The sequence below is a fragment of the Carassius gibelio genome, chromosome A15 (assembly GCF_023724105.1).
Source record: "Carassius gibelio isolate Cgi1373 ecotype wild population from Czech Republic chromosome A15, carGib1.2-hapl.c, whole genome shotgun sequence".
Lineage (NCBI taxonomy): Eukaryota > Metazoa > Chordata > Actinopteri > Cypriniformes > Cyprinidae > Carassius > Carassius gibelio.
In genome coordinates, this window is record NC_068385.1 from 10,745,475 (window position 1) to 10,771,504 (window position 26,030).

General features: G+C 37.8%; 1 protein-coding gene across 10 annotated transcripts in view; it reads right to left on the reverse strand.

Moving 5' to 3' along the window:
* LOC128029170 (BCAS3 microtubule associated cell migration factor) overlaps positions 1-26,030 on the reverse strand; it is a 223,762-nt gene that overhangs the window by 197,435 nt on the left and 297 nt on the right. For all 10 annotated transcript variants that reach the window (XR_008187304.1, XM_052616769.1, XM_052616768.1 and 7 more), the window contains exons 2-7: positions 15,746-15,834; positions 15,492-15,546; positions 15,167-15,242; positions 13,369-13,475; positions 6,217-6,298; positions 2,892-2,964 (exon numbers count right to left, since the gene is read on the reverse strand). Coding sequence is in view for 9 of the 10 variants with exons in the window: in XM_052616769.1 (XP_052472729.1) it covers positions 2,892-2,964; positions 6,217-6,298; positions 13,369-13,475; positions 15,167-15,242; positions 15,492-15,546; positions 15,746-15,816 (464 nt within the window). In the remaining variant the exon portion in view is untranslated. The remainder of the gene's footprint in view (positions 1-2,891; positions 2,965-6,216; positions 6,299-13,368; positions 13,476-15,166; positions 15,243-15,491; positions 15,547-15,745; positions 15,835-26,030) is intronic.

The following is a 26,030-nucleotide window of genomic DNA, read 5'->3' on the forward strand; positions in this document are numbered from 1 at the left end:
CTGAGGTCCAGCTGTAATCTGGTTTAAGGGGAAGGAAGAGAGGGCACTGTTTTCTGCCTGCCCAACAATTTAATTTCTCCAAAATCCAGAGAACAAAAGCAGGCCTCTTGAGGGGTGATCTGTTATGCCTCCAAAAGAGACCACAAACCCTAAATGCCATGCTTTTAAAATCCAGGTTAAATAAATACATTTTATTTATTTAATATATACATATCCTGATACTGTCTGAGATTATATCAAATATTCTGCAAATAACTTTTTTTTTTTGGTTATTTTTGTTTATTTAACCCTTTCTTTTTACTCTTATTTATTTAATATACTTTTTAATTATTTCACTTATGGTTTTAATGTTGTTAGACCTTGGATCCATGAACTAAAAATTTAAATTTAATGCCAACATGTCATACACTTAATTTTATTAATATTTTTTTATTTTTGAATAAAAGTGACTTGACACTAAGTTGCATGCATTTGGCATGAGAGACCCACAGGCTCAAGCTGGTCACTGTAATACCTGTAGTTCTAATTAAAACAAAAATAAAATAATAACAGCGGTATGGTGGAAAATCAAATCCTTTTCAGATACAATTGGGGCCAATAGTGGATTGAATAGCACATACATTCCTTGCTAATTTGCAAACCCCACTGGCTCTGTAGCACGGCATGAAGGGTCGCACGTGTACTTTGCTGTCAGGAAATTCACCAGATCCATACATTGTTTGGACTTAAGACATAATCCCCTCCATTGATAAAAATGATGTTGAATGTGTCTGGCAACGAAGGTTTTAGCACACACGCTTTTTCCTCTTTCTGGTTTTCCTTTAATTTGCAAATCTTGTAATCTAAGCCTAAAGCTGAGTGAACCAACTTCTAAACCAGCAGTGCTGTATCGGCCAAGACTGCAATCTGCTTTCCATTTGAGTGTCAAGACAGCTTCCACACTGGTGGTTGACAAAAGTGGTTATTTCAAAATGATTATATACTAAAACTTGTGTGAGGACTTTGGTAAGTTTATGAACTATTTCAGTTAAGGGGAAAGAACCGAACACAGCACAGCCTTTCAAAAAATACAGGGCTATTTACCAAACACTTCTACTGGAACGTAGAAGCGGGAACACCATTCACCCGGAGGGAAAGGGTTATGGTTTTCAACACGAGGCATGTTTTCAGCATTAGACCAACCATTGCAGGAGTACAAAGCCAAACCGTCAGAGCCAGTCTCCATGTCGGGGCGGACACGGTGAGTTTGGCTGCATAAGTGCCGGCAGAGCAAAGCTCTAGTCTTGGACCGGCTGGGATGGTGGTCTCCATCAAAGTGTGCTGAAGACAGACATCCTTATTCTATTTCCTCAGGAGGAAATATTGAGTTAAGATTTGCAGCAGAAGCAGAGCAGTTCTTTTTAAGAGGTGGCAGACGTAGCTGAGGGGAGGAAAGGAGCCAATAACTGATGTGCCCTGCTCCCTCTCACTCCCTCAGGGGGCATAATTCTCACAGATTGCAGTCCGACTCTGTCAGGGGTCCAAGGTTGCAAGTCTGGCCCACTGGAGCCGACCGTGTTGGTCAGTAGGGTTTGGCAATCTCTCTCCAGACCACTCCCTGGCCCCATCAGACCTTTGATGCAGGTTATTATGTATAACAAATTACAGGATTTCATATGTGCTTAGGATTTGTGCCTCATGATATCTAAATGTTGCACATGTTGAGGGATGTGGCTTGGAGTCCACCGCACTTCAAAACAGGAAAATGCCATGAACCGGACAACGATGGAACATTCCATTAGCACAAAGATTTCAGCACATGAAGAGTTTAACATGTCTCCACTCGTGTTGCGCACACCAAGAGATGGTGATCCAAGCCTCTTATATCCATAAAAGTTCACTTGGAGAAAAAATATATATATTAAATGCCCCTAACCTGCATTCAACCTAAATTAACCTTTCACAAATAAACAATAAAAAAAAAAATCATTATGATTTAATAATATATTTGTATTTTGATGTATTGATCATTTTTTCCAAAAACAATTCTAAACGCATGTGTGTGTGTGTGTGTGTGTAGTGCTTCCCACCCATAGACTTTAATTGGGCAGGCCACCCAGGTATATTAATGGCTGCCCAAGTATATATGGAGAAACATTTTTGCGTTATTATTTTTATCCTCATTCTTTTTATCCGACTAAAATAATGAAACCATCCGCGATCGATTAACTAGTGTTAAATTTGAGTGCTTCAAAGTGATTCTCAATCAATGTATAGCACACATTTAAAGCAAGCGATTGCTTAAGAACTCGAGTTGATGAATTATTACATTGTCTACTTAAATCACTTTTATAGAATATGTTTTAAACATGCATATTTTCTTTCTCATCTGAAGGATCAGATCGCTATAGTATAGACATTTCAAAATAAGAGTCTTTTCGATGTATTTCAGGCTTGTTTATAATTAAGTCACACGTTTTTGTTTGTTTGTTTGTTTTGGGCGGGGGGGGGGGGGCATTTTTGGTATTTTGTTTACACAATTAATTGTATTTAATTTAATTTCCATTTACACAATTAATTGCATTTAATTTAATTTCCATTTCAATCATTGTAAACTATTGTAGTTGTCTTTTGAAACTTTGTTTGAGAATCCAACTCTTCAACAGTGTAAACAACTCTGAATGCATGAACCCCCCTTAAGAATTTTAGCAATGTACAAAAAAAATGCCTCTGCTTTTGATATACTCATTGTATAATTGTGTCATCAGCCGCAGATTGTGCTGAAACTGTGCTTGTGTGTAACTGGAAAACAACCAGTCACAACACGTGACCTGTGAATATGAAAGCTCTGGCACCATTCGAGACACTAGGCCGAGCTGACAGTGGAAGTGACGTTGTTGTTGCGCACTCACCCAGAAGAGCCCGTGCTCTTGCACACGCCGAGGAGGGGCCGTTTCTCAGCGAAGCTGTCAGTGTTGAGGGAACCTGCAGCCAGAGGGACAGAGAGTGGAACATTAACCACTGACCCACATAAAGAGCGACATTCATTAGCCACCCGCACATGAGGCCTGTTGTCTCTCCGCCAAAGCCACCCACCCACTGTACTCTAGCTTAAAAAACAGCTACCAAAGCAGGAAGCGTGTTGATTGCATTACAAGAGATCTGCAATCAAAAAGCAAGAAAAAAACATTCCTGTCAGCTTTGACATTAACACACCCTCACTTGGAAGAGAATAATGCCCTGTTCCTCACAGAGACTTATGAGGATCAAAATGAAATTAAAATACCAGCATGCAAGACATTTCATGGAGACAGAGAACAGAAACGCCACTCACTGCAATGTGTTGAATGCAAACCATTTCTCCTCCGACTCTAAAGGAGAAAGCCTTCAAAGCTTTCAGAGGAGTCTTCTGTCTGACTGGCTTTAATTTCAGGGCTTCGAAGGAATTACAGAACGGCAAAAGGCCGGTAGGCATATTTTGGGTGGAGAAAACATTTCGCAGTGAGTTTACAGATCCCATATTTATCTAATTCTCTTGATTTAAAAGAGAAGAGGGGGAAAACTTCCATTCATGGCCGGATAGAAGAAGATGTTAGCCTTTGTGGAGCTGTAATTTGGGCAGCCATGCCATGACACTAATCAGATCCAGAAACCTACGGTCCCAGTGGCGTGGCATGTGAGTGCGAATGTGTCATTCTCAAACCTTAACACTTTTAGAGGGCCTCTCCTCTGTCTTCACTTCTCAGTCATCAGACATTGCGACTGGTCACGATATCCAATCATAATGCAAATATGAGAGGCCTCTGAAAGACAACAGCTGCCTTCTATTTGAAAGAACAATTAAGGGGCAGAAAACCACCCCGTTCTCCTTTCCATAGCTGTGCACCTTAAAACGGCTGGACTTTGAAACAAGTGGTTTTCATTTGTATTTTCCGAAGCATGTTTTCAATTTATGCTGCAAAATATTGAGGGAATTGTTTTCTGGAAGACTTAACAAATTTCCTGTGTTTCAGTAAATAATACATTTATAGGAGGGCCATTTTTTTTTTATTGAGCTTTCGACAGTGGGATACATTTAAAGAAAGCGGAAGCAGTCATAGAATTTTGGTCTATGGTCTATGTGGATATGACCGTCCGTAGCTGTCGCCTGGAAACAAATCAATGCAAAAATAACAACAGAAGTCAGAAACAGAACGGATGCAGGAAAAAAAGTCAGTTTGCCTTTTTAGAGAAAGAGGAACTTTCCTCCTTTATTCTGGGAAAGAAAAAAAAAGACACCTATTTTCAGGACTTTTCAAATCCGCTCACTAAGCAAAAACAATTACTCTTTTTAAATCCCACTACAGTATGACACTGTTTGCGCCAAACAGATCACAATCAGTTTCCCTACATGTACAATTCATTTGATTTAGCTGAGAAGCATTCTCCTCATGTGTTGGCCATCTGCTGCTTCTTATTATGACAATTCTCTTTTATCTGAATCCAGCCGGCGTTCAATGCCTTTATTGTGCATTGTTTAAATCTGCCGGAAGGACAGAACACAAATTCGGTGCATAAATGTCACACTACAATACAATTCAATGCATTTCCTATTTCTTTTGTTTTTACATTTGAATATGACCGTGCCACTTTAGTCAGGGATGGGTTTAACAAAATTAATTCATACGTCATAATTTCTGACCAGATAATACTGTTTTAGTGTGTGCAAAATCATCAGACTAAATGTGATAGAGACAGTTTGACATAACATCAATATTTAAACAGGTTGCGTGCATTTTAGTTTAGTAAGATGCACTGTGCATTTTTTAATCAGACTATTCATTTTCGTCCTTTAACAAATGGAATGAGCACAGACATGCAATGGCCAATGAGTGAGCCGTGATGAAAGAAAAGGAAAATCTCAGAAGTCTGCAGATCCTCTCTGCCAGAGCGGCGGTAAAAGTCCAGGCAGCCAGCTGACAGCATGCCAACATAATCGTGAGGGACTGATTTTAATATTATGATGGGAAAACAGCAGGGCTCTGGTGAGCTCTCTGCGCTATAACAAAACAGAAGGTAGTCTTTAATTTAAACATGATATATGGAAAAGCCAGTAAGGAAGAGAGACATAGGACTTTATAAATTGCCACATCTCAGTCTAACTTGATTCGAAAAAGCATGTAACTGCCGAAAACTGCTTTTACTTTCTGCAAGTTTCTAGGCAAATAATGGTGGCAAACATGACATGAAAATAATGTGCTGTTTATGTAACATATGACATATGAAATAAATTTAAGTGTAGCGGGAGATCACGCTCCATCAACATATTTCAATTTGGGGGTGGACGCTTGTTCTTGACAAGCTGAAAATTAAGATGTCACTGGCCTATAGAGTTTGTATTAATATTTCATAGCAGAAATTTTACGCGCAGAAATGAAAAGACTTCTAGCAGGGGTTATAGAGTTTAGGTCTATTCTAGAAGGGGAAAAACTATGCCAAATGTGAAAAAAAAAATAATAATTAAATGCAACCAAATTTTTGCTCCTTCTTAGGATGGAAGCATTTGTAAAAAAAAATTGTCTTGCTGTTCAGTCTGCACTACCATTCATAAAGTTTGGGCTCTGTAAGGTTTTTTGAGTTTTCTAAAGAGGTTGCTTATCCTCACCAATGCTGCATTTCTTTGATCAGAAATACAGTAATATTGGGGAATAATATTGCAATGTACATTTTAAAACTTTTTGTGTAATTTATGATATAAATAAATGTCATAAATGCAATTTATTTCTGTGATTTCTTTTAGCATAAAATTACTCCACTCTTCAGTGTCACATAATCACCCAGAAATCATCCTAATATGAGTTGCTGCTCAAGAAACATTTCTTATTATAAGTTGGAAACTGTTGTGCTGTGTAATTTCTTTCAAGATTGTTTGATGAATTAAGAAGTTCAAAAGAACATAATTTATTTGAAACACAACAAAAAGTATTTACTTCAGTAGTCACTTTTGATCAATCTAATGCACCCTTGGTGAATAATTGTAATATATATATATATATATTTTTTTAATGTATAATAATAATCTTTTGAATTGTAATACATGTCATGTTTTGCAGATTGCTGGGCCTAGGCAGCATTAACACATTTCTTTATTTGATTTCAAAAACATTTGTGTAGGGACCACTGTATGTTGAAATCATTGCTCTTATGTGGCTTAGCAGAATAAACGAAGAATTAACTTTTGGGATGTATGATGCTTACAGATAAGAGGAGCAGGCAGGATCCTAGCAGTACGCACAGGTCCGTGCCGCACCGAGAACAGCTCCTGCGCCTCCCCGCTCAGCTGCAGAGAGAAGAAACAAACAGGCACACTTAAAACACACCAGACAGTGATGTTAGAGAGACAAACCCAGTTCAAAGACACAGGAAATCGCATCCAAATAACAGTACAGAGTTGACGGGGATCCAGCATTTTATCTTTTATTTGTGCATCAGCTAACACATTCCATTTAAAAGTGTTGACACAGAGTGTCAGACTGACAAAAAGCCATGATGAATGTCCTAAATACTGTGGCATCCCTTTGGAACTTTAACGACATAAAAGTACTTGACTGTGAATCACACAATGCTCTGTTTGGTCTGCTGTGGCTGTGATGTGGTTTGATAATGAGTCACCGAACAACTAGAAGATAAACATCAGGCACAAACCAAAGCAAGAAAAAATTAAAATAAAACACTGCCGTGTAATGTTATCTAGTCTTTGGAAATGAACGGAAAATGAATAAAAGCCACAAAACTCAATTCTGCAACAAACATGCTCTTAAATGTCACTTGTGTTGTTTTCAAAGCTACAGTCTGTTTTATTTTATTTTTTCACAGTCAAATGATCCTGTTCTAGCTTAATGGAACAATTCACCCAAAAATTGTAATCATGGGTCAATCATTTACTTGTTCCAAACCCTGTAAGACTGTAATACTGAACACAAACGAAAAAATTGTTAAGAACATCCCAGCCATTCTTTTTAAAATAATGAATATAAATGAGCATTGGGACTGTCAAGCTCCAAAATGACAACCAGCTCCTCGGAAGTATTATAACAGTGGTTAATATGACTCATACATTACATTGCATGTCTTCTAAAGCCATAAAGTAATAGCTTTGTGTCAAGAACACACCCAAATTTAAGTCATTTTTCAAACTTTGATCTAGCTCTTCTTGAAGAAGTAGTGATGAAAAGTATTGATGTTCAGTTCTTTTGAACTGGATCTTTTCAAAGTGTTGATTTGTTGGTTTATCATCACAATGATTCAGTTAACTAGGTCACAGCTTCTTATTCAATTACTTATTAAAAGATTTCAGTAGGTTGACTACCCTGAAATGTGTAATACTCCTTGTGTCCGAAATTGCACCTATACCCTTTAATGGGGCAACATTTGAGAGGACAGCTATTTTTATTCTTAGTAGACATTATCGAGTGCACTCATTCAATCTCACAATGCAACACAATAACGAGTGTGCAACTGATGTATGCTCAACGGCTAGGGAATACCCATAATGCACTGTGAGAGTTGCATGCCGAATAAATTGGTGTTAGTTTGGGGGTGGGACTATCTGCTATGCAATAGGGCTGTCAACGAATATTCTAAATTCGAATATGTATTCTAATAGTTTTTAAAAAACGAATTTCGAAGGTGAAAATTAATATTCAAATAAAAAAAATAGTGTGGAAAAAAAGGCCCGTGGTAGTAGAGGCGTGCTTGTCTGCTTTGCGAGTGGGTGCGCTAGGGCGCCTGAGGGTTCAGGGACAGGTCACAGGAGTCGCACTGTCTGGCACAGCATCACTGCTGAAAGTTGACGCGTCTTCATGGAAGATGCCAGCAAGTGCAGAGCCCAACTCGACCGCAGCAGAGAAAGTGAGGTAAAATTGTTGACCCACGAGATAAAGTTGTATGCAAGCTATTTAAGATACAGTTAGCATACCATTCGACCACTAGCAACATGAGGTCACATCTCAAAAATGTACACCCAAATGAGCATGGCATAATGTGTGGAACTCCAGCTAAACAGTCGCGTCTTGACACTTAACGTTACTTTGCATCGCCCGCCGCAAGCTCTTTGTCTGCAACACGACAAGAGGCCATAACGGATAAAATAATTTCGTTCATTTGTAAGGACTTGAGACCGATCAGTATCGCGGATGGGGCATGCTTTCGGGGAGTTTTGTCAAGCAATGGAAGCGGGGTTTGATTATTTATCGTTTCATGTCAAGGAAAAGTTTACCACAGCACAGCTCGCTCCGAGCATTCAATGTCAGTTCTATATGCTGTAAAACTTCAATTAATATTAATAATATTGGTTTCAATCACTGAATGAAGCCTGCTATATTTGGGACAACAGTTGCGATCTTAAATTTACAAAAATTTGTTTGTTAATTTAAACCATTATGCGCAGAGAACATGAGGGTGAGAGAGCGTGAGGTCTGCAGTCTTGGCAATTAGTTGATTTCCTTGTTTTTGTGTAGGTAATACGTTGTCATATATGTTTAAACTTAAATAGACAATCTATACAAGTAGTTATGTCTCTTTGTATTATTTTGGCCTGTTATTGACGTAATGCGCATCATTGACAACATGCGCAACCAGATGTTCGAATATTTGTGTATTTTTTAGAGTGAATATTCGAACGTCATTTTTGAGCAATTTTGACAGTCCTAATATACAACCAATTTGTTTTTCAGGAAACTTGTTGCAAGATTGCAGGGTTGTTTTTTCTCTGATCCATTCAGAGTTATTAAGTCTTTTCTTGCACCTGCAAAATAAATTGGTGTTAGTTTGGGGGTGGGACTATCTGCTATGCAGCCAATTCATTTTTCAGGAAACTTGTTGAAAGATTTTTATCTCTGATCCATTCAGAGTTAAATCTTTTCCTGCCCCTGCCAGTGTAGGAAAAATCTGAATTCCTGATCAACTCAATGCCATTTGGTGGCAAAAAATGTGGTTGCAGGACATCAAAGAACAATGGGGCACAAACAAAGAGAGATTTGTTCACACTGTAGAGAAACAGACTTCACATGAAGGATGGAGGGTGAGCAGACTACTAAACCACAAAACAAAAACTACTATGCATTCCATAAAGGTGCTCCTAAAAATAAACGACACCATGTCCGTGACCTTGACTAAAAGTCCCACGCCGATGTTCAGCACCTAGAATGACCAGCTACATTTGACTAAGCTGTAATATCAATACAGACTTAAATCAAAATTTGTCTTAATCATGTCATTCTCACACCAACACTGTAATAAGCTGGTGGAAATCCAGAGATCTGTGAAAGCGAAGCTGCGGAGTAGTGGATCATGTCGCAGGGGTGGAAGTATTTTGATTGGCACCCCAATTCCTATGGCCTTTTATTCTATCTTTTTATTTTAAGCATTAAGCCCTGAATGTGCATCTCTATGTGCGTTAAAGGGTTAATTCACCTGAGAATGAAAATCCGTTCATTCTACTCACCCTCAAAGCATCGTAGGTGTATGTGACTTGTATGTGGTGTATGTGGCTCTACCAAGCCTTTCAATGGGATAAGCGGGTGCTTGTTGTCGACAGTTCAGAAGAAGTGAAATAAAAAGTGCGCGCATTTGTAATAAAACACCTCTCACACAGCTCCAGCAGAAGTGAGAAAATAAGTGTTTATTACATCTGAAATCTGGATATTTATTTTACAAAAGCGCATAGATTCGCAACAGGGGGACTATTCTATTATGCTATTATATAAGAATGTCACATACACCTAGGATGCTTCGAGGGTGAGTAGAAGATGGATGAATTTTCATTCCCGGGTGAACTAACCCTTTAAATTACAGGAACGTCCTTTATCACGTTACTGGAGATAATCCATGTGTCTTAAGCAGATAAGCCGCACAGAGGATGATCGCTGTTCTGCACAATTAGTATCTTTTTCGAATGCAGGATCAGAGCTGTGTTTTTATTAAAAGCGCTCGTTGCAGACTTTGTAGCTGCCAAGTGGGAGATTAATATGGCATCTACAGCACGATGCATTTGATGTGAGAGAGACAGAGGGGGAGAAAACAAGAGAGAGAGGTAATGCACGCGGGCCACCACAAAACAAAACCCCCAGCTGGCAAATGGGGCAGAGGAATAATGGAATTTAGTGGATTGTGAGGTTTACATTAATGCGATTGACATTGTGCATTACCAGACTGCTCATCCTCGCTTTACACGGCTTTAGTGGTGGCATCCATCACCAAACTCTCGGCTATTGCATTAATATTTCGCACAGCAATATGCAAAATTGAGGCTTCTTTCTTGTTTTTCCCTCTTGTTGTTTCTTGTAATTTCATTCGCAAGGATACAGTGCAGATGCTGGTCATAAATTGAGTTTTTACATTTACATTTAATCATTTAGCAGACGCATTTATCCAAAGCAACTAAAAAATGAGAACAATAGAAGTGATCAGATCAACAAGAGAACAACAACAGTATACAAGTGCCATGACAAGTCTCAGTTAGTCTAGTACAGAACGCATAGCCAGGTTTTTTGTTTGTTTGTTTTATGCTAGTATCTGTTGGTTAAGTGCTGGCGAAAAAGATGAGTCTTTAGATGTTTCTTGAAAATGAGTACGAATTGAGATTGGGAGGTCATTCCACCAGCTGGGCACAGTCCAGGAAAAGGTCCGTGAGAGTGATTTTGAGCTTCTTTGGGATGGCACCACAAGGCCGTCGTTCACTTGCAGTCTTGAATTTGATGCGAGCAGCTACTGGTAGCCAGTGTAACCTGATGAGGAGAGGAGTAACATGAGCTTTTTTTTTTTTTTTTGCTCATTGAAGACAACACTCGCTGCTGCATTCTGGATCATTTGCAGAGGCTTGACAGTACATGCAGGAAGGCCCACCAGGAGAGCATTACAATAGTCCAGTCTGGAGAGAACAAGAGCTTGGACAAGAAGTTGGGTGGCTTGCTCTGACAGGAAGGGTCTAATCTTCCTAATGTTGTATAAGGCAAATCTGCAGGACCGGGTCGATGTAGCAATGTGGTCTGTGAAGCTTAACTGATGATCCATCACAGCTCCTAGGTTTCTGGCTGTCCTTGAAAGAGTTATGGTTGACAAACCAGGCTGGGTTTGGACAAAGTTTTGGTCATCTCCAGCCACTGTGTGTGATGTATTTCAGGGAATCGGAGTGAATCAACAGTATCTTGTGCTGAGAGAAACGGCAGCTCTATATGTATTCTTAGAAAGCAGAGCAGACAGAAGACAATGCCCCACAATAGATGGGAAAGATTTGTGACATATCTGTCTCCTGGGCTCTTGATATAATAGTAATAATACAAACAGGAATTTTTTATATACTTCCTAAAATACACTACAACAACCTTGTTGTAGTGTCTGAAGTACAATCCAAAATGCAGTTATTAATTACTGTTTCTATGAAGGGTTTAATCTAAAAAATACAAATAAAAAATAAAGACCATAACCATAATAAATCCTATCAAATATTTCAAGATCTACTTCAATATCCAGACTTAATTATTTAATGCATTTCATATTTAACAAAAAAAGGGATCAGTACTTACTAAGACACAAAGAAAATGTGTAATGAAAAATTAGTAATTTTGAGATTTGTTTGTTTAACGGTGTTATTTAATTGAATCAGTTGTTTCTTGTTTAATCTATAGAGAAAAGTGTTCGCTCAATAAATAAAATGTACAAATTTAAGTGAGTTTAAAGATTTACTTTAAGTGAAGAAGTGATGACAAAGATAAACTAAATGTAAAAAAAATAAGGTAATATGAATGATCAATAAAAGATTAAATATTGACAGCTGCTCACATCTTAAAATTAATTAGTAAATACATAAATCTGATATCTTGCAAGATTTTGTGCATCCCTTATCAGTTAATCAATCCTTGAACATGCTTAATTTCTGTGTCACTATCATCACCACAGAGACTCAAACACCCGTCTCTACACGTTAGCCCAGCATTGGAAGAAAACGATGAAATGCATTGGGCTGTTTTAATAACAACAGCAGAGCAGACACCTTCAGTGTACTGCATGTCATCCCTCCACTCCAACACCACTTCAATTAGCCCAGTCTAATCGAACTGCTATCTCCCGCCAGCAAACAACACCTCCATCAAAGATTCTGCTCCATCAAGATGCTAATGCACAGGAACAAAGAAATGTACTGGAGCTAGTGCCACTCCTGCTCCTCCCTTCAACGCCATTACAGAAGGTGTCGGCTCAGCAACTGTCACAAACAACTTACAGCCAGACACTGTGACGCTTTCAACACTTTCACAAAAAGTGTGAGATGATGTCTGTAATGATGCTTCACAGCTTCCAAATTCATGTCATAAGAAGTGCAACTCGTTCCTTAAGTGATTACTGTTAGGACATTCAGAATTTCCTAAAATAAAAGCTTAATCAGGGTGACAAATCACATAACATGACCGATATCTTGATCTCTATTACCATACGACTGAGACAGCCAATTCTGAGAAAACTGACATTTTCCCTCATTTACTGGGGAAGCGATATCATGTTTAGTTACGATTAGGCCTAGTTTTAACATTTGACAGGATTCAGAGTTTAACATGCATCTTGACATAATTTCACCCAGCTTCAAGCCTAAAATCTGTATTCTTGGCTTTGTTTATGGTGACACCAAGTGGTGAGAGAGAGTCACAGCATTACACCGCAACAAAACAACAGCAAGTCAGCAAAATCAAACACTACCTTGAGGTCAATTCATTTGTGAGTCGTATTCGACTTAATATTGATTTTAAATACAAAACTAAAAAAAAGAAATGTAAAAAAGCTAAATTCACTTATTAAGGTTAGTACAAATAGTGACACCAGACAGTGACTAGTAGGCAAGTACATCAGTATTGATTTCACCACTGATCATCGCTGTCTAAGCTCCATTAACACCAAAATGAATGATTTTAGTTGCTTTGTCAATGCAAACCATTGTAAGTGTGAACATCCATCAAGGCAGACTTACAGAAAGAGTGGTGTAGAGAAAAACATGATAGATGCATCCAAAAATACTAAGTACTTACTCCACAACCATTAAAAAAATTTTTATATTTAGTATGAATGTGTGTTACATGAATGCATTCCAGAAAATGTTTTCAAGTTGTCATTGTCATGTGACCTACAGCATCGGTTGCATCAAAAGTGTCCACTGGCTGTGCATTTGAGAATCTCACCACGAGTCACCAGAAGTAGTAGTTTATCCAAGTACTTTTTTCCAACACTTTTATGAATGCTGTGAAATCAGACACTCTAATCTTTTCAAATACTATTTTTAGCCTACTAAATAGTCAGCAAGTATGCGTATTTGGAAGAAGCCAGTGTAAGAGCGGCAAGAAAGATTATTTAAAAAGTACTCACTGATATACTCCAAATCTGCATTCCATCCGTGTAGCCAATCATCAAGCAGAGAGGCGGGTCAGTGCCGCTGCCGTGCATCTCTTGGAACTCTGGCAAGCGGGCCACATCTGGACAAATAGCAAGAAGCACACGTAGTCAGAAATGACACAGAACTAAAAACAAATCATTCACAAAGCAAGTAATTCACAAAGGCTTGGCGTAAGATGTAAACAGCTCAATAAACAAACAGATGACCAGAACAACGGAACACATAAATAATGATTCAGAATATGGCACCTTTCTGATCGCCACTGTTTATTCTTCTGATGAAAAGAAAGTGCAAAAGCAAAGATCAAAGCGGAGTTGTCAATACAACCGGAAAATTAGGAAAATTATATCTAATCTTCTGACAGTCATCTCATCCCCTAACCTCATGATGTGTTTGCTGGAATGAGGAGCATGTTCAGCATTTACATAATCCAACATTGGTGCAATTAAAAACTTACTAACCCAATACGACAACATAAATATGAACTAGTAGGCTCATACCACATTTAGGATTTGTGTAACATGTCAATACTTGTTATACTGGCATTCAATTGCTCAAACGGGACAATAAAAATATTTATGACAACAACATATTTCTACTTCAGAAAAATGCTGTTCACTTATTGGAATATGTAAATTGATTATATGTCTGTTGTTGTTGTTTTTGTGTTTTATCCTGTTGATGTTATTTGTTATGTGTGTAAAAAACAAATAAAAACAAATTTTAAAAAATCTGTTTTATTACATGATTTCTGAAGAATCATGTGATACTTGAAGACTGGAGTGATCACAGGAATAAATTACATTTTAAAATATATTCAAATAAAAAGGTACATTTAAATAATAATATTATTTCACAATAAATCATAATACCCAAATGAATGCATCCTTGGTGAGCATAAGAGACTTCATTGAAACAAAAAATAAAAAGTTGCAATACTTGGGCCTTAAGACCCGATGTGTTCATATCCACCATGCATCAAACCAATAAAAATATAAATAAATAAATAAATATTGTATTTTTCAGATTATAAGTTGCACCTGAGTACAAGTCGCATCGGTCCAAAAATACGTCATGAGGAGGAAAAAAAACATATATAAGTCACACTGGACTGTAAGTTGCATTTATTTAGAACCAAGAGAAAACATTACCGTCTACAGCCGCGAGAGGGCGCTCTATGTTGCTCAGTGGTAGACTACAGGAGCAATTCGCAGCATAGAGCGCCCTCTGGCGGCTGTAGACGGTAATGTTTTCTCTTGGTTCTAAATAAATGCAACTTACAGTCCAGTGTGACTTATATATGTTTTTTTTCCTCATCATGATGTATTTTTGGACCGATGCGACTTATACTCAGGTGCAACTTATAATCTGAAAAATACAATATTTATTTATTTATTTATTTATTTATATTTTTTTTTGGTTTGATGCATGGTGGATATGAACATGGTGGATAATTTCTCTTGGTTCATTTCAAATTAATTTTGATAAATAAGTCGCACCTGACTATAAGTCGCAGGACCAGCCAAACTATGAAATAAAGTGTGACTTATAGTCCGGAAAATACGGTATATATTTTCCAACAACATCTAGCAGTACAGCGTGACCAATCCGGTGTAGTCTAAATCACAAACAAATGATTTCCAGGAGTCAGATCTTGTTAGTGAATCAAAAACATGCAGCATGACCAATCTGATGTAGTCTGACCAACAAACAAATGATTCATATGAGCTGTTTTTTTCCAAGGACTCAAAACACACAGCACAAACTTACCATTGATGTCAGTTTTTTCAAAACGGACCCAAACAATCTTCTCTTTTTCATCATTCGGAGGTGTCCCAGTATACGCCTGAAAATGCAAAGAAAAAAACAATTCTAACTAAATTGTTCTTACTCTCACTATCCATCAATTATATATTTAAAAAGAGAGTCTTTCATGGGCTCTCATGATTTTTACAACAGAAATACACTGAAAATCAAGCATTATCCAATGCGGACTTTACATTACAACACCCAAGAAAAAAAGTGAATCTCCAGTTTTGTACACAAAATTTCCAAGCAACATTTTAAGGTGAAAAAAAACAACAACAACATTTACCTGAGGGACTACATCCTGCAAGAACGTAACTACGCTCTCCATGTACGACTGCTCCCTGCAAAACAGTAAAAACTATTCTTATGAAAATAATATAGCCACACATGAAAAGACCTGACCATTAAACCTAAAAGTTTGTGAACCAATGCAATATTTTTTCACCTTTTTGTTTATGACCACCAACATTTTAACAATTACAACTGTGAATCAGTTTTATAGCTGTTATTTTATTCACAAACAAGCCATCATGGTCTTACGTTGCAGCCTGTGCTCGAACCACAACCCCACCAGCACAGCGGCTCGGTCTGCGCGGGGAGTCAGATGCCATGGCCAACCACTCAGTACCCTGTTGGAGAAGAGCAGGAGAAGATGCAGTCATGATTTTCATATGATTACAACACTAAACATGACTTCAGTATTACTCTAAATTCAAATTAAATTAAAGCTGCAAGCAGCGATGAACGGGCCCTCGCACCCGGGCTCACCGGCAGCGAGTGGCTTTAGTTAATAGGTGAACGGTGAGAAATATGCGTTTAAACTTATAAATATAAGTAGAATATATCAATGTTTATTCAATATATGTGCCAATCTTCCTGTTGCCAGCAGGTGGCGCTATCATTATAATGGAATATTGGCCTTCAGATGTGTTCAGGGCAGGACTTTTATCGAACATGTGAGGTTTGGGGAGGATTGGACATTTTATGCCTGAGTTACAACAACATCCTATTTCATGGCGAAACAATGAAATTTGTCAGGCCGCCATGGACACGCCCTTTAACGAAACCTCAAGATCTTCGCAATTTAAGATCGCAAAAGGCTTTAGATTACACTGACCAAGTTTGGTGTTGATCTGAATAAATATCTAGGAGGAGTTCGTTAAAGTACAACCCCTGAAAATGGCCAAAACAACACTAATTTTGCAGAGAATATTCCAAATAACTGACTTCCTGTTGGGATTCGGACTTCGTACCAAGAGACTTTTTCGTAGATATTGGTGTGTTACATATGTGTACCGATTTTTGTACATGTACGTGAAACATAGCTCAAGGCGCACTCCGTTTAAAGTGTATACGCACTCCGTTGAAAGTGTATAGGTGGCGCTATTGAGCCATTTTGCCACACTCGATGGAATATTGGCCTTCAGATCTGTCCAGGCCAGGACCCTTATCACACAAGTGAAGTTTGGGCAAGATCGGACATTTTATGCCTGAGTTATAACATCTTTTATTCCCATGGCGAGACATTGAACTTCATCACGGCGCCATGGACACACCTTTTAACAAAAACTCAAGATCTTCACAACTAAACATCACACAGGTCTTTAGATTAGACTGACCACAAAAAAGACATTGATGTCATAAAATTTCTAGGAGTAGTTTGTCGCAGTGTAAAATATGTAACTTCCTGTTGCCAATAGGTGGCGCTATGACTATAACTGAATATTGGCATGTAGATCTGTTCAGGTCAAGAGTCTTATCCAACATGTGAAGTTTGGGGCAGATTGGACATTGTATGTCTGAGTTACAGCAACTTCCTTTTTCATGGCGAAACATCGAAATTTGTCAGGCCGCCATGGACCCGCCCTTTAACGAAACCTCAAGTCCTTCGCAATTTATTATCGCAAAGGGCTTTAGATTACACTGACCAAGTTTGGTGTTGATCTGAATAAATCTCTAGGAGGAGTTCGTTAAAGTACAACCCCTGAAAATGGCAAAAACAACAGCAATTTTGAAGGGAAAATTCAAAATAACCGACTTCCTGTTGGGATCCGGATTTCGTACCAAGAGACTTTTTTGTAGGTATTGGAGTGTTACATGTGTGTACCAATTTTTGTACATGTACGTGAAACATAGCTCGAGGCGCACTCCGTTGAAAGTGTATAGGTGGCGCTATAGAGCCATTCTGCCACACCCGGTGGAATATTGGCCTGAAGATCTGTTCAGGCCAGGACTCTTATCACACATGTGAAGTTTGGGGTAGATCGGACATCTTATGCCTGAGTTATAACATCTTTTATTCGCATGGCGAGACATCGAACTTCGTCGCGGCGCCATGAACAAGCCTTTTAACGAAAACTCAAGATCTTCACAACTGAACATCGCACAGGCCTTTAGATTAGACTGACCACAAAAAAGACATTGATGTCATAAAATTTCTAGGAGTAGTTCGTCGCAGCGTAAAATATGTCACTTCCTGTTGCCAATAGGTGGCGCTATGACTATAACTTAATATGGGCATGTCAATCTGTTCAGGTTCGGAGTCTCATCAAACATGTGAAGTTTGGGGCAGATTGGTCATTGTATGTGTGAGTTATAGCAACTTCATTTTTCATGGCGAATCATCGAAATTCGCCAGGCCGCCACGGACACGCCCTTCAACGAAAAGTCAGGATCTTCGCAATTTAACATCGCAAAGGCCTTTAGATTAGGCATACCAAATTTGGTGTTGATTTGAAGAACTCTCTAGGAGGAGTTCGTTAAAATACAACACATGGAAATGACCAAAATTACACAAAATATGCTCATAATATTAAAAATAACCGACTTCCTGTTGGGTTTAGAATTTCGCTCCAAGAGTCTTTTTTGTAGGTATTGGTGTGTTACATATGTGTGCCAATTTTCGTGCATGTACGTGAAACATAGCTGGAAGGCTGTTGATTTTCTTGGTATAGGTGGCGCTGTCGAGCCATTTTGCCACACCCTCTTCTGAATCCTATATCAGACGAAAATTTTCACCAGGTTTGACGAGTGTGCAAAGTTTCATGACTTTTTGAGCATGTTAAAGCCCTCAAAAATGCGATTCATTCGGGAGAAGAAGAAGAAGAAGAATAATAATAATTAAAGCTGCAAGCAGCGATGAACGGGCCCTCGCACCCGGGCTCACCGGCAGCGAGTGGCTTTAGTTAATAGGTGAACGGTGAGAAATATGCGTTTAAACTCATAAATATAAGTAGAATATATCAATGTTTATTCCATATATGTGCCAATCTTCCTGTTGCCAGCAGGTGGCGCTATCATTATAATGGAATATTGCCCTTCAGATGTGTTCAGAGCAGGACTTTTATCGAACATGTGAGGTTTGGGGAGGATTGGACATTTTATGTCTGAGTTACAACAACATCCTATTTCATGGCAAAACAACAAAATTTGTCAGGCCGCCATGGACACGCCCTTTAACGAAACCTCAAGATCTTCGCAATTTAAGATCGCAAAAGGCTTTAGATTACTCTGACCAAGTTTGGTGTTGATCTGAATAAATATCTAGGAGGAGTTCGTCAAAGTACAACCCCTGAAAATGGCCAAAACAACACTAATTTTGCACAGAAAATTCTAAATAACTGACTTCCTGTTGGGATTTGGATTTCGTACCAAGAGACTTTTTCGTAGATATTGGTGTGTTACATGTGTGTACCGATTTTTGTACATGTACGTGAAACATAGCTCGAGGCGCACTCCGTTTAAAGTGTATACACACTCCGTTGAAAGTGTATAGGTGGCGCTATCAAGCCATTTTGCCACACTCGATGGAATATTGGCCTTCAGATCTGTTCAGGCCAGGACCCTTATCACACAAGTGAAGTTTGGGCAAGATCAGACATTTTATGCCTGAGTTATAACATCTTTTATTCCCATGGTGAGACATCGAACTTCATCACGGCGCTATTGGACACACCTTTTAACAAAAACTCAAGATCTTCACAACTAAACATCACACAGGTCTTTAGATTAGACTGACCACAAAAAAGACATTGATGTCATAAAATTTCTAGGAGTAGTTTGTTGCAGTGTAAAATATGTAACTTCCTGTTGCCAATAGGTGGCGCTATGACTATAACTGAATATTGGCATGTAGATCTGTTCAGGTCAAGAGTCTTATCCAACATGTGAAGTTTGGGGCAGATTGGACATTGTATGTCTTGAGTTACAGCAACTTCCTTTTTCATGGCGAAACATCGAAATTTGTCAGGCCGCCATGGACCCGCCCTTTAACGAAACGTCAAGTCCTTCGCAATTTATTATCGCAAAGGGCTTTAGATTACACTGACCAAGTTTGGTGTTGATCTGAATAAATCTCTAGGAGGAGTTCGTTAAAGTACAACCCCTGAAAATGGCAAAAACAACACCAATTTTGAAGGGAAAATTCAAAATAACCGACTTCCTGTTGGGATCCGGATTTCGTACCAAGAGACTTTTTTGTAGGTATTGGAGTGTTACATGTGTGTACCAATTTTTGTACATGTACGTGAAACATAGCTCGAGGTGCACTCCGTTGAAAGTGTATAGGTGGCGCTATAGAGCCATTCTGCCACACCCGGTGAAATATTGGCCTGCAGATCTGTTCAGGTCAGGACTCTTATCAAACATGTGAAGTTTGGGGAAGATCGGACATTTTATGCCTGAGTTATAACATCTTTTATTCCCATGGCGAGACATCGAACTTCGTCGCGGCGCCATGAACAAGCCTTTTAACGAAAACTCAAGATCTTCACAAGTGAACATCGCACAGGCCTTTAGATTAGACTGACCACAAAAAGACATTGATGTCATAAAATTTCTAGGAGTAGTTCGTCGCAGCGTAAAATATGTCACTTCCTGTTGCCAATAGGTGGCGCTATGACTATAACTGAATATGGGCATGTCAATCTGTTCAAGTTCGGAGTCTCATCAAACATGTGAAGTTTGGGGCAGATTGGACATTGTATGTGTGAGTTATAGCAACTTCATTTTTCATGGCGAATCATCGAAATTCGCCAGGCCGCCACGGACACGCCCTTCAACGAAAACTCAAGATCTTCGCAATTTAACATCGCAAAGGCCTTTAGATTAGGCATACCAAATTTGGTGTTGATTTGAATAACTCTCTAGGAGGAGTTCGTTAAAATACAACACATGGAAATGACCAAAATTACACAAAATATGCTCATAATATTAAAAATAACCGACTTCCTGCTGGGTTTAGAATTTCGCTCCAAGAGTCTTTTTTGTAGGTATTGGTGTGTTACATATGTGTGCCGATTTTCGTGCATGTACGTGAAACATAGCTGGAAGGCTGTTGATTTTCTTAGTATAGGTGGCGCTGTCGAGCCATTTTGCCACACCCTCTTCTGAATCCTATATCAGACGAAAATTTTCACCAGGTTTGACGCGTGTGCAAAGTTTCATGACTTTTTGAGCATGTTAAAGCCCTCAAAAATGCGATTCATTCGGGAGAAGAAGAAGAAGAAGAAGAAGAAGAATAATAATAATATAGCTGCAAGCAGCGATGGCGGGCTCAAGCCACCAATGCCATCGCCACCCCGGTGGCATCAGGTAAACTGTGCCCAGCGGGCAAATGCATTCACAATATCCCTCTGGCAGTGAGGTTTTAAAGGATATGGCAGTTAAAGGGTTAATCCGAATCATCTAGACTTTAAAATCACATTCACAGAACAATATATATAACTTTAGTAACACTTTACAATAAGATTCCATTTATAAACATTATGTTAACATGAACAATATTTATATAGCATTCATTCATGTCAGTTAATATTCCAAACTTAAACATTAAAACATTGTTTTATTGTGATTTTTTTCCAAGCACATTTTACCAATTCCAAACCATATCAATCTTAATAACTACCATTATTTTTTATTTAATCATTTATGAGTGCTATACAATAGTCCAGGAAAGCTGGAAGAGAAAAACAGGTCAAGAAGAACTGACAAAAAGAATTGCAAAATAATTAGGAATTAATGTGAAGATAAATTTTTCGTCAATTCTGCAAGACAGACTTTCAGGAAAGGAGGTGGAATAAAAATGAGCTCCTAAATTTTAATACTGGATTCTGGAAGATATATTCCTCAAACCATCGAACAAGAGGAGGTGGTGCTGGTCCTTCACGAGTCACTCTAATCTGTTTATTAAGCCTATATATAAAGCCTTAATATATAGTTTTTCACAATACTTCATGGTATTCTAATTAAATCATTTTTTGGAATCTTAAGTCTCTCAGTGCCTGACACCGAGTAATTCTGGAGACTCCAGGAAAGTGGCAGTTCTGTAAAATGTTGGCGCTGGAGACTAAATGCTCCCTGATAGTTTCACACCTAATTCACTTAACACACACACACACACACACACATTACCCACAGTGACAGTGGGACTGAGTGACATCAGATGTATGATAGTTTTTTAATTTTCTATCATCCATATAGTGTTGTATAGTCATGAAACTATTGTCATGAGACCAGTCATTCTGAGGAAATATGCCTCAGAATGACTTGTCTTCTATGTGTACATTTTTTTTTAAGTGTTTAGAAGCTGCACTTTAAAAAAATAAAAAGACATTTACTGGTTCCTTTTTTACTATTATTTCAAAAAATCACCACGACAAAACCATTCAAGCTATCCAAAATTCATTCACACCTGTTCTGTAAGATTAATTCTTTAAACAGTGGTAAAAGAGGATGTGGTGCTGAACCTTCAAGAGTCACTCAAAACGTATCTGTCCATAAAGCCTATAAAGAATTATTCTTAATATACACTTCACAATACTTCAGCTTGTTATTCTAATTAAGTGAGGGTCATTTTATCAGTAAAATTCCTAAAATACATATTATTTTATTTGAAAGATTTCTATAAATGATTTAAATCATACTCGTTTCTACAATAATTATTTAAAAGTAATCCTATAGCTCCCTCTGGTGGCCATTATTGGTACTAAGAATTGCAAGCTTGATTTATAAGTTATGATAGTTTTAATTTTATGCTGGCTCTTGAAAATGATAAAGCTATGAAACTTACTGTGCTTCCTTCAAATGAGGACTTCTACTTATATAAAAAATAATGAAGAGTTAGAATGAAAAATTTTAAAGATATAGTAAAATAATTATTGTATTTTTTATGTTACTTTAATAAATCTCTATGGCAACACCATTTAAGCTATCCTAAACCCATTCACAATTTAACATCTCAGTATATTGGCATCATGTTGAAAAAGGAGTATGGAGTAGTATGAGGAGGAGTATGAATTCATTTACAGGCTGATTTTATCATAAATCCACAATAAAATTTCTGAGTTCTGTATCAATCTGTGTTGTTGTTTGTTTATTTTTATCTTTTATTTTTCATAGGAAGATAACTGACCCTTTACTCTCCTTTTTAATAAATGTGCTTATAAACCAAGGACAAGCTATTTATAGCTGTATTTATGAACTGCTTACTCCTGACTATTAATATTGGGACAAGGCTTTATAAAGCATGAACTGACTATTTACTAATGAGTGCAGTTATTATAAAGTGTTATCAATGCATTTGCTAATGTTAACAAATTAGACATTATTTTACAGTGTTATCAAATCCTTAAATGACTCATAAGCATTTGTGAAAGTTCTGCTTGCATTACAGCTTAGTATTGATCTGTGAGCTGAACAGATTTACTGTTACATCCATGAGATTATGTAAATTAAAATAAATATAATGTCACAGGATGTCATAGGTCAGTATCAAATGAGTTTGAAATTATTATTTGCAGCACAAATAAGGTTTTTTTAGGATTTTTAAAAATCCCTAAAACTGTCAGAAAAAGGTTAAGGCCTAAGCTATTTCTATGTGAGTGGCTAATTTTATTTTTGTTTTTATAATTGTAATACACAAACTATGAAATTATACAAAATGTATAAAAAGATAAATAAATAAATACGCACACATTAAAAAAGCAGCCAAGTCGAATGAGTTTCCTTTTTTATATAGATTAAAATTGAAGACTGAAACAAGTGGTAAATGTGGTCACTTTAATATTCAAATCCAGTAGATCCAGTTTATGTTCACGTGGCTGTTTTCGTTTATATTCGCCAAGCTATTATGTATTTTGAAATAATCTTGTCCGTGATGTGTTCGTTCGTACGACGAAAGGCAGAATCCTGCAGCTCCAGAGATATGTTATTCTGCCAGTCGCGCTTTCAAATAGTCTTGCACACTTAAACAGGTCACAAACACCTGCATTTAGCTCTTGTTGTGTTACAATGGGTTTATTGTGTGCATTTGTGGTAATATTTTATTTAAAAAAGCTCTTAAACAAGAATAAATTCGTTTGTTTTGAGCTGGACACTGTACGCGCTGATCGGAGGCGGTGATTTCAGATAGGCAGCCACAAATATTTCATTTTCACACAAACAGTTCAAAAACATCTTAATTTAGCTCTTGGTGTGTTCTAATTGGTTGATTGTGTGATATCGCTGTAATAATTTATTTTTAAAAGCTTTAAAACAGGAATAAATTCGTTTTCTCTGAGCTCTTTACTCCAGACGCTCGTGATCACAGCGGTGATTAATCTCTCCTATTTCTCACGTATCTCTGGCCAGAAATAATTTATCCCTGAGCCCTGAACCGGTAATAATCAGATATGTTGGTTTAGCTTGTCAGTGTGAATTAAATCTAAGTATTTGTTTGTATTTTTAACCGATTTAAAAGTGAAAGTAAAAGTTCGGGAATTGAACCTGTAGGGGCGCTATATCTCTCAGACAATGGAAGTCTGAAGCACATATACTCAAACAGAGGGACAGAGTGAGATGAGATGTCTGACAGTTTTTTAATTTTCTGTTATCCATACAGTGTTGTAAAGTCGTTAAACTATGCATATTTCCTCAGAATGACTTTTTCATCTGTATGAAAAAATTCTTTGACGTGTTTGGAAGCTGCAATTTAAAAATACAATAATGATTCCCTTTGTAAGGTCATTTAAAAAAATCACCACGGCAAAACCATTCAAGCTATCCAAAATCCATTCACAATTTAAGTTCCTATCAGAAATACTGATGTGTGTTCAGAGTTTTGTGAAATTCTAAGTATGTTATTTGCCTCAAAATCACCTGAGAAGTATTCTAGTTTGACATGTTGCCACGGCAACAATTTTTTAGATATCAATATCCCCCTTGCAGATTTATATCGGCTGTGTTTTAACATTATTCTGATGAAGTTTGAAGCAAATCAAGTAATAATAAGATGCTGAATTCAAATCATTTTGAAAATGACACACTTCCTTCTGCCAGTTGGTGGCGCTATAACTTTGACTCCTAATAGTCACATATATGCGATCGACATCATACAACGAATAATCTGATGAAGTTTGATTAAAATCAGGAAATGTATGTGGATGGTATTAGACACTTCCTGTTTCTCATTTCTCGCCATAATTTCAACGCCTCGCCACGAGCAAACCGTTCGAGATATCAAAAATCCCCTGGCAATTTTTCATCCCCAGTGTCTTGAGATCATGTTGACCGAGTTTGGCGGCAATCGAGCAAAAAACCTATGACAAGTATTTCAAATTCCAGAGCATGCGCTTTTTACATAACTCTAAATAGCTGACTTCCTGTTGCGTGGAGCCTATGACATGCAATACGAAAGTTGTTCGGCACGATGAGATCTATATGTGTACTGAGTTTCATATGAATATGTGCAAGTATGTGTGAGCTATACATCAACATTTCTGACTGTGTTCCAGGGGGCGCCGTAGAGCCACTGTGCCACGCCCGGGTCCCAGCTTCTGCAGGCTCCTAAAGGCCACAGATTCCAAAGTGTGCGCAAATTTTCAAGAGTTTTTGAGTATATTAAGGACCCCAAAAGCCCCCACAACTTTGACGAAAAATTTGAATACTAAACCCTAAATAGCCAACTTCCTTTTGGGCGGAGCCTATGATATGCAATACAAAAGTTGTTTGGATTGATGAGATTTATATGTGTACCGAGTTTCATACGTCTACGAGCAAGAATGTATGATATATGGCCCTCCATATTCCAGGGGGCGCTGTAGAGCCCCTGTGCCACGCCCGTGTATCAGTCTCTACCCGGCCCTAATGGCCGCAGGTTCCAATCTGTGTGCCAATTTTCAAGACTTTTTAAGCATGTTAAGGGCCCCAAAAGCCCCCGAGACGTTGGAAAAAAATAATAATAATAATAATAATAATAATAATAATAATAATAATAATAATAAAAAATAATCCTAAGGAAAACAATAGGCCTCTCGCCCTTTGGGCTTGAGCCCTAAATAAAAAACAAAGCAGATACAAGAGGGTCCTCGCACCTCGGTGCTCGGGCCCTAATAAAAAACAAAGCAGATACAAGAGGGTCCTCGCACCTCGGTGCTCGGGCCCTAATAAAAGGCTATAACTGCATCATCCACATTGCAGATGGATGTAAACAAATAAGGCTCAGATGTGCCTGGCTCCGTTTAATCTGCACAATAGACCCATTCCTGTAAAGTATTGATCCTGTAAAGGATCTATAAACACAGACTTGCTATGTAAAACGAAATAAACAAAAGAAAACACTTCAACACTTCAACTCCAGCAAGATTTGCTAGTAACCAAAAATAGGATTTAAATACCTTTATTACATTTTATTTTTTGTTAAATTTATTATAAGAAAATGTCCAAAAAGATGTCAAGAGTGTTTTAAAGAAAACACAGCTGTGAGTTGTTGTCAGGTTAACATTTCATCATTTCAACTAACGTTATCTCCTGTCTGTTTCGTTAGCTTAGCCAATACCGCTAACAGTTA